Source organism: Trichoderma reesei (genome assembly GCF_000167675.1).
Source record: "Trichoderma reesei QM6a unplaced genomic scaffold TRIREscaffold_5, whole genome shotgun sequence".
NCBI lineage: Eukaryota > Fungi > Ascomycota > Sordariomycetes > Hypocreales > Hypocreaceae > Trichoderma > Trichoderma reesei.
In genome coordinates this window covers 524,321-541,781 of record NW_006711152.1, presented here as the reverse complement: position 1 = coordinate 541,781, position 17,461 = coordinate 524,321, and the positions used below count along the sequence as shown (strand labels likewise).

General features: G+C 52.5%; 5 protein-coding genes across 5 annotated transcripts; 4 read left to right on the top strand and 1 right to left on the bottom strand.

Moving 5' to 3' along the window:
- Positions 1-280: 280 nt before the first annotated feature.
- Positions 281-1,831, top strand: TRIREDRAFT_58333 (Hypothetical protein; the record flags this gene model as incomplete). The annotated part of the gene is made up of 4 exons (XM_006963783.1): positions 281-670; positions 749-1,170; positions 1,260-1,474; positions 1,563-1,831. Coding segments are annotated over 4 exons (1,296 nt in total), but the record flags the coding sequence as incomplete, so codon positions are not given.
- Positions 1,832-6,053: 4,222 nt separating this feature from the next.
- TRIREDRAFT_105389 (uncharacterized protein) lies at positions 6,054-10,267 on the top strand (the record flags this gene model as incomplete). Its single annotated transcript, XM_006963782.1, has 4 exons — positions 6,054-6,180; positions 6,271-6,588; positions 6,650-6,786; positions 6,938-10,267. The coding sequence occupies 4 exons, from the start codon at positions 6,054-6,056 to the stop codon at positions 10,265-10,267; spliced, it is 3,912 nt and encodes a 1,303-aa protein (XP_006963844.1).
- Positions 10,268-10,889: 622 nt separating this feature from the next.
- On the top strand, positions 10,890-11,369 carry TRIREDRAFT_33029 (uncharacterized protein; the record flags this gene model as incomplete). The annotated part of the gene is made up of 1 exon (XM_006963495.1): positions 10,890-11,369. A coding segment is annotated over one exon (480 nt), but the record flags the coding sequence as incomplete, so codon positions are not given.
- Positions 11,370-12,651: 1,282 nt separating this feature from the next.
- Positions 12,652-14,397, bottom strand: TRIREDRAFT_58296 (uncharacterized protein; the record flags this gene model as incomplete). Its single annotated transcript, XM_006963603.1, has 5 exons — positions 12,652-12,782; positions 12,861-12,917; positions 13,059-13,700; positions 13,754-14,136; positions 14,219-14,397. The coding sequence occupies 5 exons, from the start codon at positions 14,395-14,397 to the stop codon at positions 12,652-12,654; spliced, it is 1,392 nt and encodes a 463-aa protein (XP_006963665.1).
- Positions 14,398-15,947: 1,550 nt separating this feature from the next.
- Positions 15,948-17,163, top strand: TRIREDRAFT_105386 (uncharacterized protein; the record flags this gene model as incomplete). The annotated part of the gene is made up of 3 exons (XM_006963781.1): positions 15,948-16,128; positions 16,192-16,215; positions 16,280-17,163. The coding sequence occupies 3 exons, from the start codon at positions 15,948-15,950 to the stop codon at positions 17,161-17,163; spliced, it is 1,089 nt and encodes a 362-aa protein (XP_006963843.1).
- Positions 17,164-17,461: the final 298 nt, after the last annotated feature.

Genomic DNA, 17,461 nt, shown 5'->3' with positions numbered 1-17,461 from the left:
TCATTGAAACTTATAGGGGAGGCTAGTATAGAGCGTCGAGTTGCCCACTATGAGACTTGCAGAATCAACTATTGCTACTGCGCTGGCAGCGGCTGGTGCCGTATCCGCGGCTTCACTTGACGGATGTGTAGGATCAACCTCTCTTTGTCTCATTCGCCTCATCATCCCGGTAACACGACACTGACCGTTGCAGTGCGCTCGTCTCGCCTCTGTGCTTGGCGACATCGTCACCACCACGCCGTTCACCGAGAGCGACTACTTCTCATTACAGGAGTCAACCCTCGTGCCGGCCTGCATCGTCCGGCCACGTTCAGCACAGGATGTAAGCAAGGCTGTGGCAATCCTCTCCACATCACGTTCGCCGGGGTGCGAGTTCGCCGTCAAGGGCGGTGGTCACACACCGGCCGGGGGCTCTGCCAACATCCAGGGCGGCGTGACCATCGACATGACGAGCCTGAACGCGACAGTTCTGAGCGGCGACGGCAAATCAGTCGCTGTCGGGGCAGGCGCCGTCTGGAACGATGTGTACGGCTACCTGGACGAGTTCAGTCTTGCTGCTGCTGGTGGGAGGAACGGTCTCGTCGGGGTTGGTGGGCTGCTCCTTGGTGGTGGCATATCGCACTTCTCGTCGCGGGTGGGATGGGCGTGTGATGGTGTTGTTGGGTACGAGGTATGCGCCCTTCTAAGATGTTGCTCATTCTTCGTTGTTGTGCTTCATGTTCTCATATGCATTCTGACTTTTGGCCAGGTCGTCCTCGCAAACGGCACCCTAGTCAATGTCTCTTCGACCAGCAACCCCGACCTGTATCGCGCACTCAAGGGCGGCGGAAACAACTTTGGAATCGTAACGCGTTATGACCTGGCGACGTTTCCGCAGGGGAACATGTCGGTGAGCACCCTCTCGTACGACGTGTCTCGGGCCGGTGCCGTCTTCGACACCTTTACGGATATCGCCGCTTCGCCAAACTTTGATCCCTACGTGTCCCTCCAGACGGGCCTGCTGTACGCCTCGGCAGCAAAGGCGTGGACGCTGAGCAGCTCGGCCTACTACACGAAGCCCGTGCTTCACCCTGAGGTGTACAGAGAGCTCGAGGCCGTGCCAAGCATTTCCAATACTTCCAAGATTACGGCCGTGGCTGCGCTGGCTGCGGAGAATCCCACTCCGCCACTGTGAGTACAACACCAAACAAGACACATGTGTCGACGGTATTTATATAAATGGGACATGTATACTAATGCGAGTTTTGATGAATGAATAGGAACTGGCTCTTTGCCACGTTGACGTTCGGGACCTCAAGCGAGGCTATGCTAGACATCTTCAGGGCCCTAAACGGATCCTTGTATGACTTCAATCCCACTGGTGGTGTTACATGGAACTTTGCCTTTGAGCCCCTCCCATCTGTAATGCTTTCACATGCAGCTGCTACTGGGGGAAACATTCTCGGGTTGAGTCCTGAGGATGGGAATGCCGTCAGTAAGTTGCTACGTCTCAGAAACGTCTCGCGCGATGCACTTTGGCATGCAGCATAGTTGCTGATTGATCTAATCCCTGACACAAACAGTCCTTCTCTTCTCCGCCCTCTGGCCCAACTCGAGCTCCAACGATGCCGTCTACCAAAAAGGCCGAGACGCCTTTACGGTTGTCAAGGAGGTTGCTGAGCGAAAGGGGGTGCTGCGCAAGTTTGAGTATCTCAACTATGCTGGCCCACACCAGTCGCCGCTGGCTTCATACGGGGCGGACAACCTGGAGTTTCTCCGCAGGGTGAGTAACAAGTATGACCCGACGGGGGTGTTTCAGCGCAAGGTGCCTGGTGGCTTCAAGTTGTGGTGAGAGGGTACCTGCCACGAGCAGAGGGCGATTGTGAACAGAGCGATCTCGGGCTCTAGAGGATGATGATGATGGACTGTCCTTTGAGAGACGGTGAACTGGGCCAGTTCACCTCGAGAATCACATGTCCTATGTTCTCAAAACCTGAGTGACTCTTGGCCGTAGACCTCGAGTCGTAGACTTCTCTCCAGACCCTTCTGTAGAACCAACACATCAAACATGTACTTTGCATGCGGTCTGTGTCACTTGACATTCCTCCCACGGAAGATGCTGAGATGCTGTTGGTTGAAGATAGGTATGAACAAACGCATAATTTGAACCAAACACCAATCACGATCTGGGCAAGTCAGTCCAAGCGCGTAGTTCACAGTCCCGTTGAAAGACTTGGAGAGGGGCTAGCGGTACAAGTATAATGCAGAGGGCTTCATCACAGTCTTATGCTGTTTCCCAGCCGTTGCATATATGCCCTTTGGATATACAATGGCTCATGAAGCTGAAACCTTGGAGGCAAGCAATATCGTGGCTGCTGTCTCTGAACTCAACCTCTGCGGCAAAGCACCGTACCTTGACGGAGAGTTCAGCGGAGGCGAGTGTCGCATCTTCAAAGTGAGCTTTGAAGACCGCCCAAGTGTCGCTGTTCGTGTGCGGCACGCCTCACATGAGATTAGCCATGACAACCACATCGCCATGGTTGAAGATGAAGTTCAAACCCTTCAAACGCTTGAAGAAAGAAGCTTTGCTTGGGCGCCAAAGTGCCTCGGGGCTAGCTTGACATTTGACAATCCTATTCACAGCCCGTTCAGTGTTCTGACTTGGATCGATGGCTCCCCTTTGCGTTGGGACGAAGACTTCCCTCTACGGCCTTTGAGGGATGAACTGCTCGGCAGACTCGCCTCTGTACAGTTGTCATTGATGACATGCACACTGACGACTCGTATGTAACAAGCTTCATCACCGGAATGACCTTTCTGACTGGTGAGGCAGGACCTATCACTGCTGGGATCTATTACGAGCGACGTCTGGGAAATCGACAGAAACGGGTGCTCAACGGAGAACTCGCCGGGCTTTCTGAACGAGATTGCTTGGACCAACAATCTTTTCTCAAAGACGTGCTTGGCGAAGATGGAGAGAGCCAGGCATTTGCCATGAGCCACGGCGATCTCAACGCGAGCAACATTATTGTCGACGAGCAGTACAACATCAAAGGGTACTTCATCCATTACGAACATCATCCCCCCCCCCCATAGGTTGTATCCGAATCTGACAAAGTATGTAGAATCATCGACTGGGGCTTCGCAGAAATGGTCCCCATTGCCACAGCTGCCCTCTTCCCTACACTTCTATGGCCCGACGAATCGGCTCGATGCGCTCCGAGCCAGGCTACCCTACGAGATAGGCAGGCCTACATCAACTCCTACTCTTCGCAGACTTCGCTGGCAGCATTATCTATGCGGCGTTGGCAAAGCGCTGAAGATGTGGACTTTCGAATATTGTATTTGACGTCCATATCGAGTAAGGGGGTACACAAGGCTCTGGCACAAACTGGTTGGAAGCTTCCATACTACAAGCCAGCAGATGGTGGTGCAGGTGGAGATGTCCTGAGCGAAGCAGGAATATAAGGAACGATTGCACGGGCCCTTGTTCACCGAGACCTTGAATTAAGATAATAGACCCTTGTAATTGGGCAGTTGCATTTATTCCAGATGGTGTACCATCATCTATCTGAGACTACAGTACATGTTCCTCCAGCCCTCTCTGCTCGACATTTGGCTACCCGTTTCTCTTGACCTGCCATGCTTTGCGTCAGTCTTCTTCCCTACGCTCCATTCAAAGATATTCCTACAAAAACCCGAGTGATCCCCGCATTTCCCATCTCTAATAGTACATGTTTACCTCGGCATCTCGTCAAGGCTCCCTCCGTTGAACATGCTGGTTCACCAATGTCCTTCTCCGCCATCCAACGTGCATTCTTGTATCCCAGCTCTTTCTTCGTTCGTTAGACATTAGAGATTCGTTATTTGCAGCATCCAGGCTGCATAGCAGACAAAGTAACACGATTCGTATCATAAAAGCGCCAGTGTTGCGGATGCGATGGCTATGGCAAATGCAATAGAGCCTCCAGCAAGCTCGAGGTTCGTTGCTCTGCTGGAGGCAACAAAGTCGAATGGACTTCCACCGCCGCTCCCTGGCTGCAAGTTTGGCGGGCGTGTTGGCTTTGGCTTTGTATTCCTTGTTGATGAGGACGGCTGGTCATCATTCGAAGGCTGAGGTGTTGGGCTGCTGGCGTCTTCCGTGGTAGACGCCGTGGGTAAGCTGGATGCTGCTTCTGAGGTGGTGCTGTCCTGAGACTCGGTTGATGTGGATGATGTTTCGCTTGTCGGCGTGCTTGTGGTTGCTTCGGGAAGGGCGGATGATGATGTTGTTTGTGATTGGGTAGTCGACGTTGACAATGTCGAAAATATCGGGCGTGGTGCGTCGGGATTTGATGATGGTGCTGGTATTGGCGGTGTTGTTTTCGGTGGAACGACTGATGCTGGGGTTGTCGGTATTGGTGCCTTGTTCACGCCGCAGAGAACGTCTACTATGTGGCCGTCCTGGATCTGCTTGAGCAGCGAATTGGCGGGAGCGTTGACGCTGAAGCACAGCCCTCGTACGGTGAACTGCGCTGCCTGGAGTCCCGAGATGCAGGACTGGGAGCATGAGGCGCCTATGGAGAAGTCGTCGGGCGTGCATCGCTGGATGGGCATATTGTAGGCGTAGAGGCATTGCACGGGCACCGCGGTGGTGAGGCCCTAGAAGTTAGAGAGCGTCAGGAGGGCTGCTGACGCTGTGCCGGCCATGAGGGCGAAGTGGGCGAGAATCGCCATGAGGCCGACGCCGAGCTGCTGTGCTGGTATGGTGTGGTGTGGTGTTGCTGGTTATATCGAACCGTTCGTCTCTCGTGTCTGATGTAAGGGTCGAGCATCGAAGGGATGAACTGAATCGATACTACAAGAAGAATTGCCCAGCCACCAGAAAGCAATTTCTGGGGAAGATGACAAAATTATCTATCCGCATTCCAGTATGACGACTTTGCTGCCCCGGAAACGACCGGATTGCTGGAGATGATCGGATGCGCCTCTCCAGCGTCATGCGAAACAGGGGCGTGTCTCAGACGCTTCCCACTATGACGGCGCGCAAGAGCGATTGGCGGCTCCTGAGGGTCATTGTCGGATGGGCTTCCCGCATGCGTCAGCATTGATGTTTCCTGAGGTCTCTTCTTTTCTTGACATGTTTTAATCAGGGGCTAGGCAAGAGCATGAAGCTGGGGAGGCGCGTGGCAGCGGAGATGGGACGATGTGGGAAGGGAGGAGGGGTGGATGTCTCTGGTGATGCGTGGGAGCGAGCGTTTACTTGGTGAAGAAGACAAGGGACGGTATTAGTTGGAACATTCGGACCATTCGCAGTTGAAGGAGTCACAGGAGAACTATTGATACTATTAATACAATTGGTAGCCCTGATACTACTACGTGCATACTTAGCTATAATCCTCTTGTCCCACGTTTCTACATACCTCTCTCTTTGCGGCAGCCTGCTGAGAGAGGTCATCTGGTGCGTGTAAGACAGAAGGATCCCGCGCAGGTAAGCAGTACGAGATCACAGCATGTGGAAGTAACCGATGGCTTGCTGCAAGCAGTCCCATGTTTCGTATCTTTGTATGTATCAACTTGTCCTTTGAACAATTTCTTATCAGCCTCCTCACCAGTGTCTCCTCTTCTCAACCTGCCATCAATGCGAAACAATATCTCGACATTCACCAGTCGATGAAACAAGCTACAGCCCTACCCTTGCCCTCCTAGCCCAAGCCAGCATAGGCCAGGCACCGCCACATCTTTATTCACACGATGCCTCGCTCCCTTGCCACTACTAGCTGAACCGACTCTCGAGCCACGCGCCCGCCCCAGCGCCTGTTGTGCCAATGGAAGCCCTGCCCGGCCATGCAGAAACCGGCACTGAAGCCCTGCTGCATCGCGCAGGAACACACCAAGGATGCGAATCCCGGCAGCGACACGGCAGAGAAGCGACACAAGGCAGCAAGTCTTTAGACGAAGAGAAGATGGGGGAATTTGAGTCGACGATCAAGTGCCAATCGCTCTCATGCCATCGAACATGTCTTTTCTTCTTCTTTTCTATCCTCCTACCGCCTCCATGAAGCTTCGACGACGCCTCTTTGGCAGCGACCATCATGTCCCACTCCGGCGGCCGGCTCACAGACGCAGAGGAGCTGACAGGGGCACGCCTGGGCGCATATCACCAGATTGTGTCCACGAGGAGGAAGCCCGTTCCGGCGCGAGCGGGGCCATATCACCAAGGTGCGTTTGCTTGTCAGGAGCGAAACTCGAGCGAAGAAGAGAGATGATTTTTCTGATCAGCTGCAGCTGCGCAAAATGATGACCTGGTAGACATTGATGTTGAAGAGGAGGGTGTTTCCTCACCACCGAGGCTCTACGAGTCTCACGATCTCGGGCAAGGCGGGGTTGCAGACGGTGTTGAATCGAGCCATCGCTCACAGACACCGCCTCCCAAATGGCCACGCAACTCCCATCCAGCTCTCTGGGCGCCGATTTGGCTCAGTCGAGTTGCTCTCGTCGCTTTTGCCGTCACATTTCTGCTGATGTTGCTGGCCACTGCTTTGCTCTACCATTTTTCTGAGGAGAACAGCGGAATCAGCGTTCAGAAAGAGGCAAACCACTACGCCTGGAAGTACGGCCCTACAGCAGGTAAGGCACAGATACCTCATTAGAGGATTTCTCTCCACCTGCTGATTCTATGACATTGTAGTCCTTGTCGTGGTGGGAACACTCTGGCGGCAGGTAGACTTTGCAAACAAGATCCTGATGCCCTGGGAAGAGCTCAGAACTGGGCCTTCGTCGGCAGACAAGACCCTGCTTCTCGACTACATCTCCCCATTGCTGCCCGTAAGCCTCTGGATGGCTATCAGAAACAGGCATTGGGCGGTGGTCATGTCGATTCTCGGCCAGTTACTGATCTTGGGCACTGTTCGTCTTTCCAACATGAGACAATTCTCCCTCGCTAGCCCCGTAGCTGCGTGCTGATACCTACTGCTAGACCGTCTTCTCAACCGGTTTGCTCATCTTGGAGCCGACTCAGATGTTCAAAAGCGACCAAAAGTTTCAACTTGCCTCAAAGTTCGAGTTGAATCAGTCCGCCGATCCCACATTCGCCTGGGCAGTCGGTCCAGGTCCCGCGCAGACTTACTATGGAATCAATTTCTACGGACTGCGTTACCCTCCCGGCACGGCACAAGACTTTGTCGTACCCGAGTTCCAAGTGCCCTCGATGGCGGCCAGCAACATTGAATACTCGATGAGCACGGATGGTGCCAAGGTCGGTTATGACTGCGAACTCCTCCCCATCACCAACGGTACCGAAACCCGCATGCCCTGGCGAAGCATCCTTGCGCCGTTCATTGTTGCGAACGTCACCACCAGGGACTGCGACATAAAAGGAGTCACTCTCGCTGCCGGTCCCGACCACAACTTCTACCATGATAAGAATGCGACGCAAAACTATCAGGCTCAATTCGTCGTATATCCCTGCAACTATGACTTTGACTTCAGCAGACAGTACATAGACCCAGGCAATCTATCGATGCATCTTCAAGTGTACAACACAAGTCGAGACCTCCGACTGTTCATGTCTGTTGTCGATCTTCGCATATCGCCATACAATGCTTCTTTCAGCGGTCCCAAGTACATGTATCTTCAAAACGTGACGGCTGCTCTTTGCAAGCCATCCTACGAGCTCGGCCGCTTTGAGGTTGGCGTCCCCAATGCCAACAACGGCTCTGCGCATGCTCTCTTTTCAACATCAGCAGCAAAACAGGGTGCCATCAAGCACTTTCCGCACGGGTCCTTGGCCATGGCCGTCGACACCACGGTCGGCAACTGGATCCTGGGCAACGGAGGAGTCGACTATGTCCTCACAGCAACCGTGCCGACCTTTTTCCAACTCATGTCGAAGAAGGCTGGAGTCAAGTCCATCAGAAGCTTCATGGATCCGGAGCTTCTCATAAACACTGCAACTGATGTGTTCAAGGGAATCGCAGCTCAAGCGCTGCATTCCATCATAGTGCAGCCGGCTAACCGGACGACTACGGGAAGCATTACGTATGAAGAGCAGCGGCTGCGTGTCAAGGCGCTTTCCACCGGCTTCATGTGCAGCTTTCTTGGCCTTCTGGTCATAATCGCTATCGCCATGATATTTGTGAGGCCTAGTTTTGCGGCTCCAGATCGACCAGGTGCAGCTCTTTCAATGGCTACTCTGCTAGCATCCAGCCCCCGTCTCAACGAGATCCTGTCATATATGGGGTCGTTGAGCAATGAAAGGCTACAGCAGCATCTTACCGCATACCATTTCAGAACAACCAATCCTTCCGAATCCGGTGCGGGCGTATCGATCGAAGCAGTACAACTGAATGAGGGCCAAACAATGAGCCATCTCACCGCACAGAGTCAAGGTCAAGTGCCGTCATGGAGGCCAATGGCGGGCGCAAACTGGTTTCTTGGCTTTGCGATATGTCTTCCACTTGCCATTATTGCGTCTCTGGAAATTGTTCAGCATTTCTCAGATGTCAACAAAGGATTCGTGGGCATCAGCCATTCGAGCTCGGCTGTGCTTGCGACATATATCCCATCAGCGATTGCTCTAGGCGTGGCCAGTCTCTATGCTGCAATGCAAATGATGGCCGCAACCTTTGCCCCCTTTGCGCCTCTGAAGCGTGGGAAGGCTAGTGCGGAGAGAACAATATCGCTGAGCCTTGTCTGCCAGATCTTTCCCCGAGCATTCTATCTATCCCTAAGATCGAGGAACTTTGCAGTCGCGATTGCACTATTTGGCACCTTTCTCGGTAGTTTTCTCTCCATCATAGTGTCGGGTCTCTACAGTAGCATCAGCGTGCCAATTGGCAAGAACATAACGCTGCACCAAGACGACTGGTTCAACTTTGAAGATGTGAATCTCTCCTTGGACGATAACGAGGCCGCCGCCATTGACAACTTGGTTGAATACTTGGGACTGAACAGCACAAGGTGGGTATCGGAAGACCTCGTCTTCAACACGTTCCACCAGGACGCCGTCTCCTCAAGCAACTCAAGCACGAACGTGCCGCTGACGGTCACCATACCCGCGGTGCGGCCATCGCTGAACTGCACCGCGATACCGAACGAGGATCGACAAGTGACAATCTTCAACCAGGAGTCCACCTCGGGAGCGGTCTTTGTCATGCCTGGGCAAAGCGACATTGTGACTCCTCAGCCAGGCTATGTTTGGGTTGGCGTGAACACGACGATGAGATACGCCGACTGGTGTGAGGTTGCCCCCCACGGCATGATGAAGAACGAGCCGTGGATGCAATACTTTCTTCTCCCCAACGACACAAGCATGGCCTATGTCGGCAAAGGCTCGATCCTCACATGGAGTGGTGGGATAGTAGGCGGCGATGGGGCGCTGAACACCGATCCGACTGCGGGAATCATGGGCGACGCAATTACGGAGCCGGACAATGGGTGTCCGACATTCACTGCCACGTTAGGCCACATGAGGTTGAAGAAGTCGGGCAAAGGCCCCAAAGCCAGGATTACGGGATTTGAGCAAGATCTTGCCACCATTGTCTGCTATCAAAATATGGAGCAGGTCATGACCAACGTCACATGGCAACTCCCTCACTTCAGTCTCGACCCTACCCAGCTTCCAAAGACAGATGAGCGCACGGCGAGATTATTGAAGTCGAAGCGCGGCAGCGAACGGTTTCCGTATCTGCCAAACGCCTGGCTGAACGGCCTGACCACTCCGCTGTTTAACCAGACGGTTCCCGGGCCAAACAACACTGATGCAGCAAATAACCACATAGACAACTTCATCAAGGCTCTGGTCTTCTCCAAGGACGGTAGGCCCGTGACGGAGCTTGCCGGCGCCAAGAACGTCGAGAACCTCAAGAATATGACCCAGAGGCTCTACAAAGTGTACATGGCCCAAGCCATATCCCTCAACATGCGCTCCAATAGCACGGATGGCGACGGGGCCTCGCTGGGCACCTACGACGGCGTCGTGACCACATCTGGTCATCAGCGGCTGCAGCAGAATCGCGGGCCCAAGATTGCGCTTCAGGTCGTTTTGGCAGTCATGGTCGCGTGTGGTATTGCAACGAGGCTGCTTCTCCCGGTGCGAGATGTTCTGCCGCATGACCCTTGCTCAATTGCCGGTACGGCGACTTTGGTGGCGGGCGGAGAATTGGTGTCTCGACTGGCCTCGTCCATGGCTGAGTTGGATGGACGGACGAGTACGGAGGTGTTGCTGGCAAATGGGCTGTTTAGCTTGAAATGGTGGCGAGATGAGAAGGGCTTGGAGCGATATGGCATTGATATCGAGCCGTTATAATAACATCAGTATGTATAATTGATACAGCCAACAAGGAAGCAATTCGCATCTCAAGCTTACAGGCGTAAAACGAATGATGGTGATGGCTGGGCCAGGTAATACCACTTAATAAACATGCATAAAGTTTCAGCGGTGCAACGAGAAGTGAGATGCATATCAAGTAAGCATCCATGCTTCTTTCAGCACCATGCGGCGTCTCGAGGCAGATTAGGCGCGATGTCTCCAACCGATTGGTCGTTGCGTGGTGTTTCATTTCGCTGGGCCGGCGCTTAACTTGAGGGTGTGCAGACAAATCAAGTGGTGAGAGGGAATAGGCGCGACAAGACAGGGGGCAACGCATGTCTCCTTCAAATAGAGGCTGTGCTGGCTGAGTGATGTTCAACATGAGCTGTTCTGTTTAGCGTTTGTTCTTCTTTTCTATTTCTTTGTCGAAGGGTTTTGCTTTGTCTTGCGGTGCTTGGATGCGCTTGTTGTCATTAATACGACTCTTGTTCGACTTCGAGAGCGCTTACACCACGCACTACCAAGGATTGCCTACAACAAGATCATCATCATGAGGTTCATGCTTTTCATATGCACAGTCATTTCTCTCATTGGATTCTCTTACTCGACGACCATTGTTACCGTTACGGCTGCCCCAGCCATCCCTTCCAACGAGCCCTCCTACGCCAACCCATCATCATTCACATCCGCCGTACTCAACTCGACAAACACCTACCGGAGGCAATACAACGCATCATCAGTCCACTGGAACACCACCCTCGAAAAGTTCGCCTCCGCATACTTGGCAAACGACACCACCTGCAAATTCGCCCACTCAGGCGGTCCCTTTGGCGAAAACATTGCAATAGGCTACCCCAACGCGACCGCCGCGGTCGAAGCATGGGGCAACGAGGACAAGGAGTACAACTTTGCGAAACCGGGCTTCACGGAAGAGACGGGGCACTTTTCGCAGCTGGTGTGGAAGGATACGAGGGCTGTTGGGTGCGGGAGGAAGTTGTGTGGTGAAAGGGGGTGGTTTGTTGTTTGTGAGTATTGGCCGAGGGGGAATGTGGGCGGGGAGTATAAGGATGAGGTTGGGAGGAGGGTTGATGGTGTTGAGAGAAGAGGAGGGTTGAGGGAGGGTGTGCTTGCGGGGGTCGCGGTGGTGGTTAGTTTTATGCAGTGTGGGATTGTGGTTTTGGGGGTTTGGGTTGGGGGGAGAAGCACGAGGGAGAAGTGAGGGTTTGTTGAGGAGATGAGATGCTTTTGGTTTTGGGTTGGCGAGTGTTGTTGAGATGGTATTTGGGGCGTTTATTTCAAGGTCTGAGTTAGAACACTCAATGCATACTAACCTGCATGAGAATGACTCTAGAGTACTGCCTGTAGAGAGGCCATGAAGGGTCTCAGGACTCGAATTGAGAACATGCATGAATTCCATCTCGCTCCTGTAGATGATGTGGTATGGTGTTGATGCTGGTCTTCTCTGATTAGCTAGGCTGATAGTACAATGTGAGTCGCCACTCTCCAATCAAGATCCTCTGTGGCGCAATTGGCTAGCGCGTCTGACTGTTAATCAGGAGGTTGGAAGTTCGAGCCTTCCCGGAGGAGACGGGTTTACTTTTTGTCCCCTCGATATTAGTTTTTTTTTGACGTGTGAGATTTTGTTGGTTGTATCTCTTTCGTCTTTGTCGTTGGAAAGGGATTATGAATCTGTGGAAAAAGGATGTGGTGGCCTTGGCATAGACTAGGTAGGTATGATAAGTAATTGCAGCACCTACCTAGTCTAATGGCCACCCTGCAGATGCTTGGAGTTTGCCACGATGCACCTTAGCAGATTGCTATGAGGAGTATACAAGTCTTTTGTGAACATGATGTTGACAGCTTCAAAATTGAGGTGGAGAGTAGCAGTAAAACTGCAAAAGTCATCATCATTCATGGCTGGAATGGGGTTAACTTAAAGGCTACAGTAGTGCTCACCTCACTAATGTTTCCTCGTTTGCGTCGTGCTGAGCGGCTTGTTATGGGTGGATGGGGCTAGCAGGATGGCAATGTATCCTACCAGGTAGGAGCATCACATCAGGCATTGAAATTTACTTTGTAGGTGCCCCAGCCAAGAGTTGACCCATGGTCCATACTCAGTATCTTGACATGAAGATGTGATTGACAAAGAGTTCATAAACGAGGCTTTTGGAATCTTGGAGCGTCTCTTATGAAGTTCTCGTTAAGCTCGGATATACGAACCATTTGTTAATTACCCTACCTTGTAGCTGTGCTTGATGACCCTGTCTAATGCCGACAAACATACTGTATCACGTCGTATATTCCCCGGCTTGAATGTTACCATCATTTCGTGCTTCAATGTGCCAATGCAAGCGTACAATGCCAAAACAGAACTTTTACTTTTAGAGTGCGTACCGAGTCTTCCTCCTAATGCTCGCGCCAAATCGAAAGAGCACCCACGGAATGGGGATCAGGGCAATGGCAATGAAGCCAAGCAGGCTGGCGGCCCATTTTGTTGTCAAGTTATTGTACACTGATGGACCACAGGGTTAGAGATCCGACGTCCTGATTATCATACTGCTGATTATCATGCTTTAGGAGAATAACTTACTCTGAATAACAAACAAAGGAAACGCCGCCGCAAAGACGTAGCGTGTAAAGGCGTTTGCTGACAGCGCCGAAGCACCATACCGAGCACCATAGCAGTCAATCATATAAGTAATGCTGCATGCCTAGAGTAGACGAATGTTACTAACATCAAACTTCCGATATATTGAGAAAGGCCAACTTACAAAGATGCACAGATTACCCCAGTTGAAAGGAATGAGGGCAAGCACTGGGCTTATCCAGTGTATATCAGGCCGAGCAGTCCAGGCAAACCAGAACAGACCAATGGCAACCCCGAGACTGCCCATCATGGCTGGATAAAGTCGTTGTTCGGGTGGCAGATGGCCTGTTTCGCCTCTCTCGCGCGCCTCTTTTGCTTTCTTCTGATATATAAGGCGGTCGCAGAGAATGTTGGTTGCTGTTGCGAGCAGCGCGCCGATGCCTAGGGAGATGAAGACCAGTCCGTTCTGATGAGAATCAAAGCCGTACGTCTTTTGAAACACCAGTGGTATAGAAGCAAAGAAGGCGTAAAGCACGGCAAAGTCGAAGCCGATGTACAAGCTCAGGAAGAGGACAATGGGCTCGGTGAAGAGCAAGTGCATGGGTGTCACCAGCGACTCGCTTGCCCACTTGTGTATCGCGCTCCAGCTCAGCGTGGGTTTCTTCATTTTGGAAGACAGCTTTTCTCTGATGGTCTGCTTGTTTCCTCGCGCGAGTAATATCTTCTTGTACGTCTCTTGCATGCCGATTGCGAAGATGCAGGTCGCGACGCCCCAGAAGACGGAGACCCATTCGAGCCATCGCCAGTTGAGTCTTTCCACGACGAAGCCACCTATTATAGGAGCTAATTTACCATGAGTATGATAGTATCACAAGGCCACGTATGGACAGACTCACCGATGCAAGGTCCCATAAAGGGGGCCATGACAAACAGCGCTGTCGCCGGCCCACGACGAGCAGGAGGCCACATGTCTGCCATTGTCCCTCCGCCCACGCTCAAAGCCGGGCTTCCAAAGACACCAGCAAAGAAGCGGCAGATGACAACGCCACCGATATTATTAGATGTCGCGGCGCCGACGAGGAAGAGGATACAGATGGGCAGCCCTAGGCGGTATACGATCAGTCGACCCGCGGATTCGCTGAGCGGTGCGCCAATGACTGGACCAAATGCCAATCCAAGACAGAAGAGCGAGATGCCGAGGAGGGACACTGTTTCTGAGACGTGGAGGTCGTGACCGGTTGCTTTGGCTCCTGGGGCGTAGGCGGAGGACATGTAGGTGCTGGGAAAAGGGGTAGATTAGCGGAACCATTCCTGTATGCGTACTCAAAGCTCGCAAAGAGACCTCCAGATGTGTAACTTACACGGTGAATGCGTACAGAGACACACAGACGGTGTGATAAAGCCGTTTGCCATCGCTCCAGTTGTAGGGGTTGCGAGGATCGTTCTCCCAGTCCGGTTCGTGGCTGCTCTCTGGTGCGCTCTCAGGGTCGCTCGTTGGAGGTGAGTCCTCTTCCTTGTCACCTGGTGTTGTGTTTCCCATTCTGTGTTCTTCAACGTCCATCTTAGCTCCACTTTCCTACGAAGAACGTATATAGAAACGACCGGATCAACGAAGTGATCAATTGGAGCACCAAGATGGCAGGTCTATATGCTTGATTGAAGAATCGCAGAGGAGTAGAAGCAAGGTTGAACCCCAAATTGGGCTCCAAGATTACCCATCCACATTAGTAAGGGAGAAACAGGGAATCTGCACTGTTGAATAATCGAGCGGAACGACGGCAAGCTGGTGTAGGGAGACGAGACCATATGGGAGATGGGGGTCAGATTATTTCCATGGTATATCCCTCGATAGGGTCGTGAACTCTCACTTTTTATGACAAATCATGACCCTTTTAGGGTTAATCAAGGAAGTGCGGAGTCAAGGTATCGGGTTGGCAAGCTCTTGCGATGTTGCTCAACACGGATGATCAGACTCGTGGCTGCGTCTCACAGGGCTTCATTGCAAGAGAGTGTTATCTAAAGTACAGACATCTCGAAAGTATTACATCTCAATTTACTTTCTACAATCTCATTGCAATGGCCCCTATCGCATGTTTCTGGTCCATCAGTCTCGAATGACCGTTCCGACAGCCCCGGGCCTGGGATATCTACGAGGAAACATGCCATTTTGGGCTAGGATTGCTTGGTAATCAGTTGCCGAATCGGGGCGGCAGATTTAACCAGTAATCGTCGCGTGGAGGGGACGGAAAAGCTCAGAGGAGGGGGAGTCTGACCAAGTGGCGCCTGGGGAAACATCTTCGTCAATGCACAACCTTGACTCATGGAGGATACACTAAGCAAGCGTAGAGTAATCACGGTTTAAGGCAGGAAATAGCTACATATATAAGTGATCCTGAATTTAATTCCTTTGTTGGAAGTCATCAGATTGCTGAAGGTAGGGAGCCACAGAATAGGAGCAGTATGACAGAGAGACCTATCCTGGGCCGTCAAGACTCGCGCACACAAACAGCATGATGAGACCAGCAAAGGCATCCCTGTGCAGATGGAGGCGTGCTATTGGGCGTACAGGGTTCGGTGATCGCAAATCAAATGCGCTTGGCGCAAGAATACGGTCCCCAGAGGACAAATCATTTGCATCGCTCCGAGACGAGATTCGCTGGCCGGTGAGTAAACTAGCACCACTTCGTACGGACATGGGATCTTGGGGTTTCCTGCGGGAGCGGAGTGAAGAGGATCTGCTGGCGATTGACGCGATACTTATAAGGCAGACAGACACCACTCCTTTACTTGCTCTTACGCACGTAATTCGACCTCGGCCTGACATATTAGTTATCACGATTATTTATTCTGCTCAAGGCATCACGTGACCATTGATTCCGGTATTAAGTTGGTTATTAATAATCCTGTCTCACACTGGGTCGAGCTGGTGGCACAATCATATAATCCTGCCATCCCTGGCGGCTCGCGACGAGGAGCTTCGCTCATGCGACACATTCACTGTACGATTGGGTACTATCTGGAAACGGTTTCAGAACCCCTGACTCCTCCTCGCTCTTTGAGGCTCGAGATTTCCTGAGAAAACGGAATACTATGTCACAAACGCCGCCGCGAGGGAAGAGACGCCGGACTCAAGAGTCTGATACTGAAGGCAGCGGACTCGTGGCGGAGGCAGGACGTGATGCTGGTGACACCAAGGCAAACAAAAATTCTCCGCGAAAGCAGCCGGCGAGTGAGGATGTAAATGGGAATCCTGAGCCCATGGATGATGCGGGTGAGTTGTGCTGCTCCACCGCTGTATGACCTCAGAACCAATACTGACCGCACGCTTTAACAGAGAAGAGATATCGAGCCTGGCGCAGTGAGTTCCACCGGCTTGACATTGCAAGTCTTTCCCTGTTCAGCACTAACCAAGAAAATCTTAGAGAAAGGATCTCCTCACGATGGCTTCTGCTTCATCTGCAAACGGGAAACAGACTTGCTGGACTGCTACACCTGCAGGAGATCATACCATCAGCGCTGTCTAGACCAGCCAGTTGACCACTTTTTCCACAGCAACAACTTCTTCTGCCGCGTGTGCGTCAACCGTCAATGGCATGAGCACCTCCCTCCGCCCAGCCCTCCGCCCTCCCCGCCACTCGAGAGACAAAGAGTTGCCTTGCCGAGCCACAGGCCAAACGCACATTCAGACGCCGAAGCCCGGGTGCCGTCCGTTTCGCCAGCTCCTGCTGTGACGCCCAATCAGAATACCCAGTCTTCAGGACAGTCGTCCTTTACATGGCTGTCGCAGAACCAGTTTACGGCTCCTTTGACGCGGTCAAGTACGATTGCAAGTCCACGCACGTCAACACCAATGTCAGGCGTCATTAATCTCAGCGGTCCTGGTCGCAGTATCGTGTCTGGTCCACGCGGTCCCCGGTCACGATTCTCTACTTTGTCTCCGGAAGTCGACGATGCCGTGTCCTTGCTCCTCAGGGAGTTGGAATATCTTGGAGACGCCAGACAGAAAATCTCACAGCTCGAGGACGTCATCGTGAGGTTACAGCAAGACGTCCGTATCAATGAGAATGCCCTCATCCTGGCGCAGCGAAACGCCGCTTCATCGAACCAGCGTACCTCAGAGGCCTTACGGGTGGAGAATGACCGGCTGAAGAAGGAAGTGGACGACTTGAGCCATTTATTGGCAGACGAGAAGTCGCGGTCACAAACCCACAAGGCGGACGCTGAACACTGGAGATCACAGGCGTTGAGTAGGCAGGCCGAGCTCGAAGAGCTTAAGGGGAAGCTCAAAAACTTGCTCGGTGGATGAGTGGATGAGCCTGTCTCAGAGCGGGTGATATTATGCTTTGTTATGTTCGTTTGGCGTTGCAATGAGAGCTCGTATGACGCATGGAGTCCGTGGTTGGGGATATCCGTTTGTATTTTGGCAACACGGGGCGTTACTTTTCGGAGTTTACATTGATGATTGCTTTCGGTCTCTTCCAGGTATGGGTATCGCTGTTAGAATCCTGCCTTGAACAATTTCATGATGTGGTAGAGACGCATGAGCTTACACTGCGGCCCGGTATGCGGCAGCATCCGGCTCGTCTATTTCCGAAGCTCCCCCC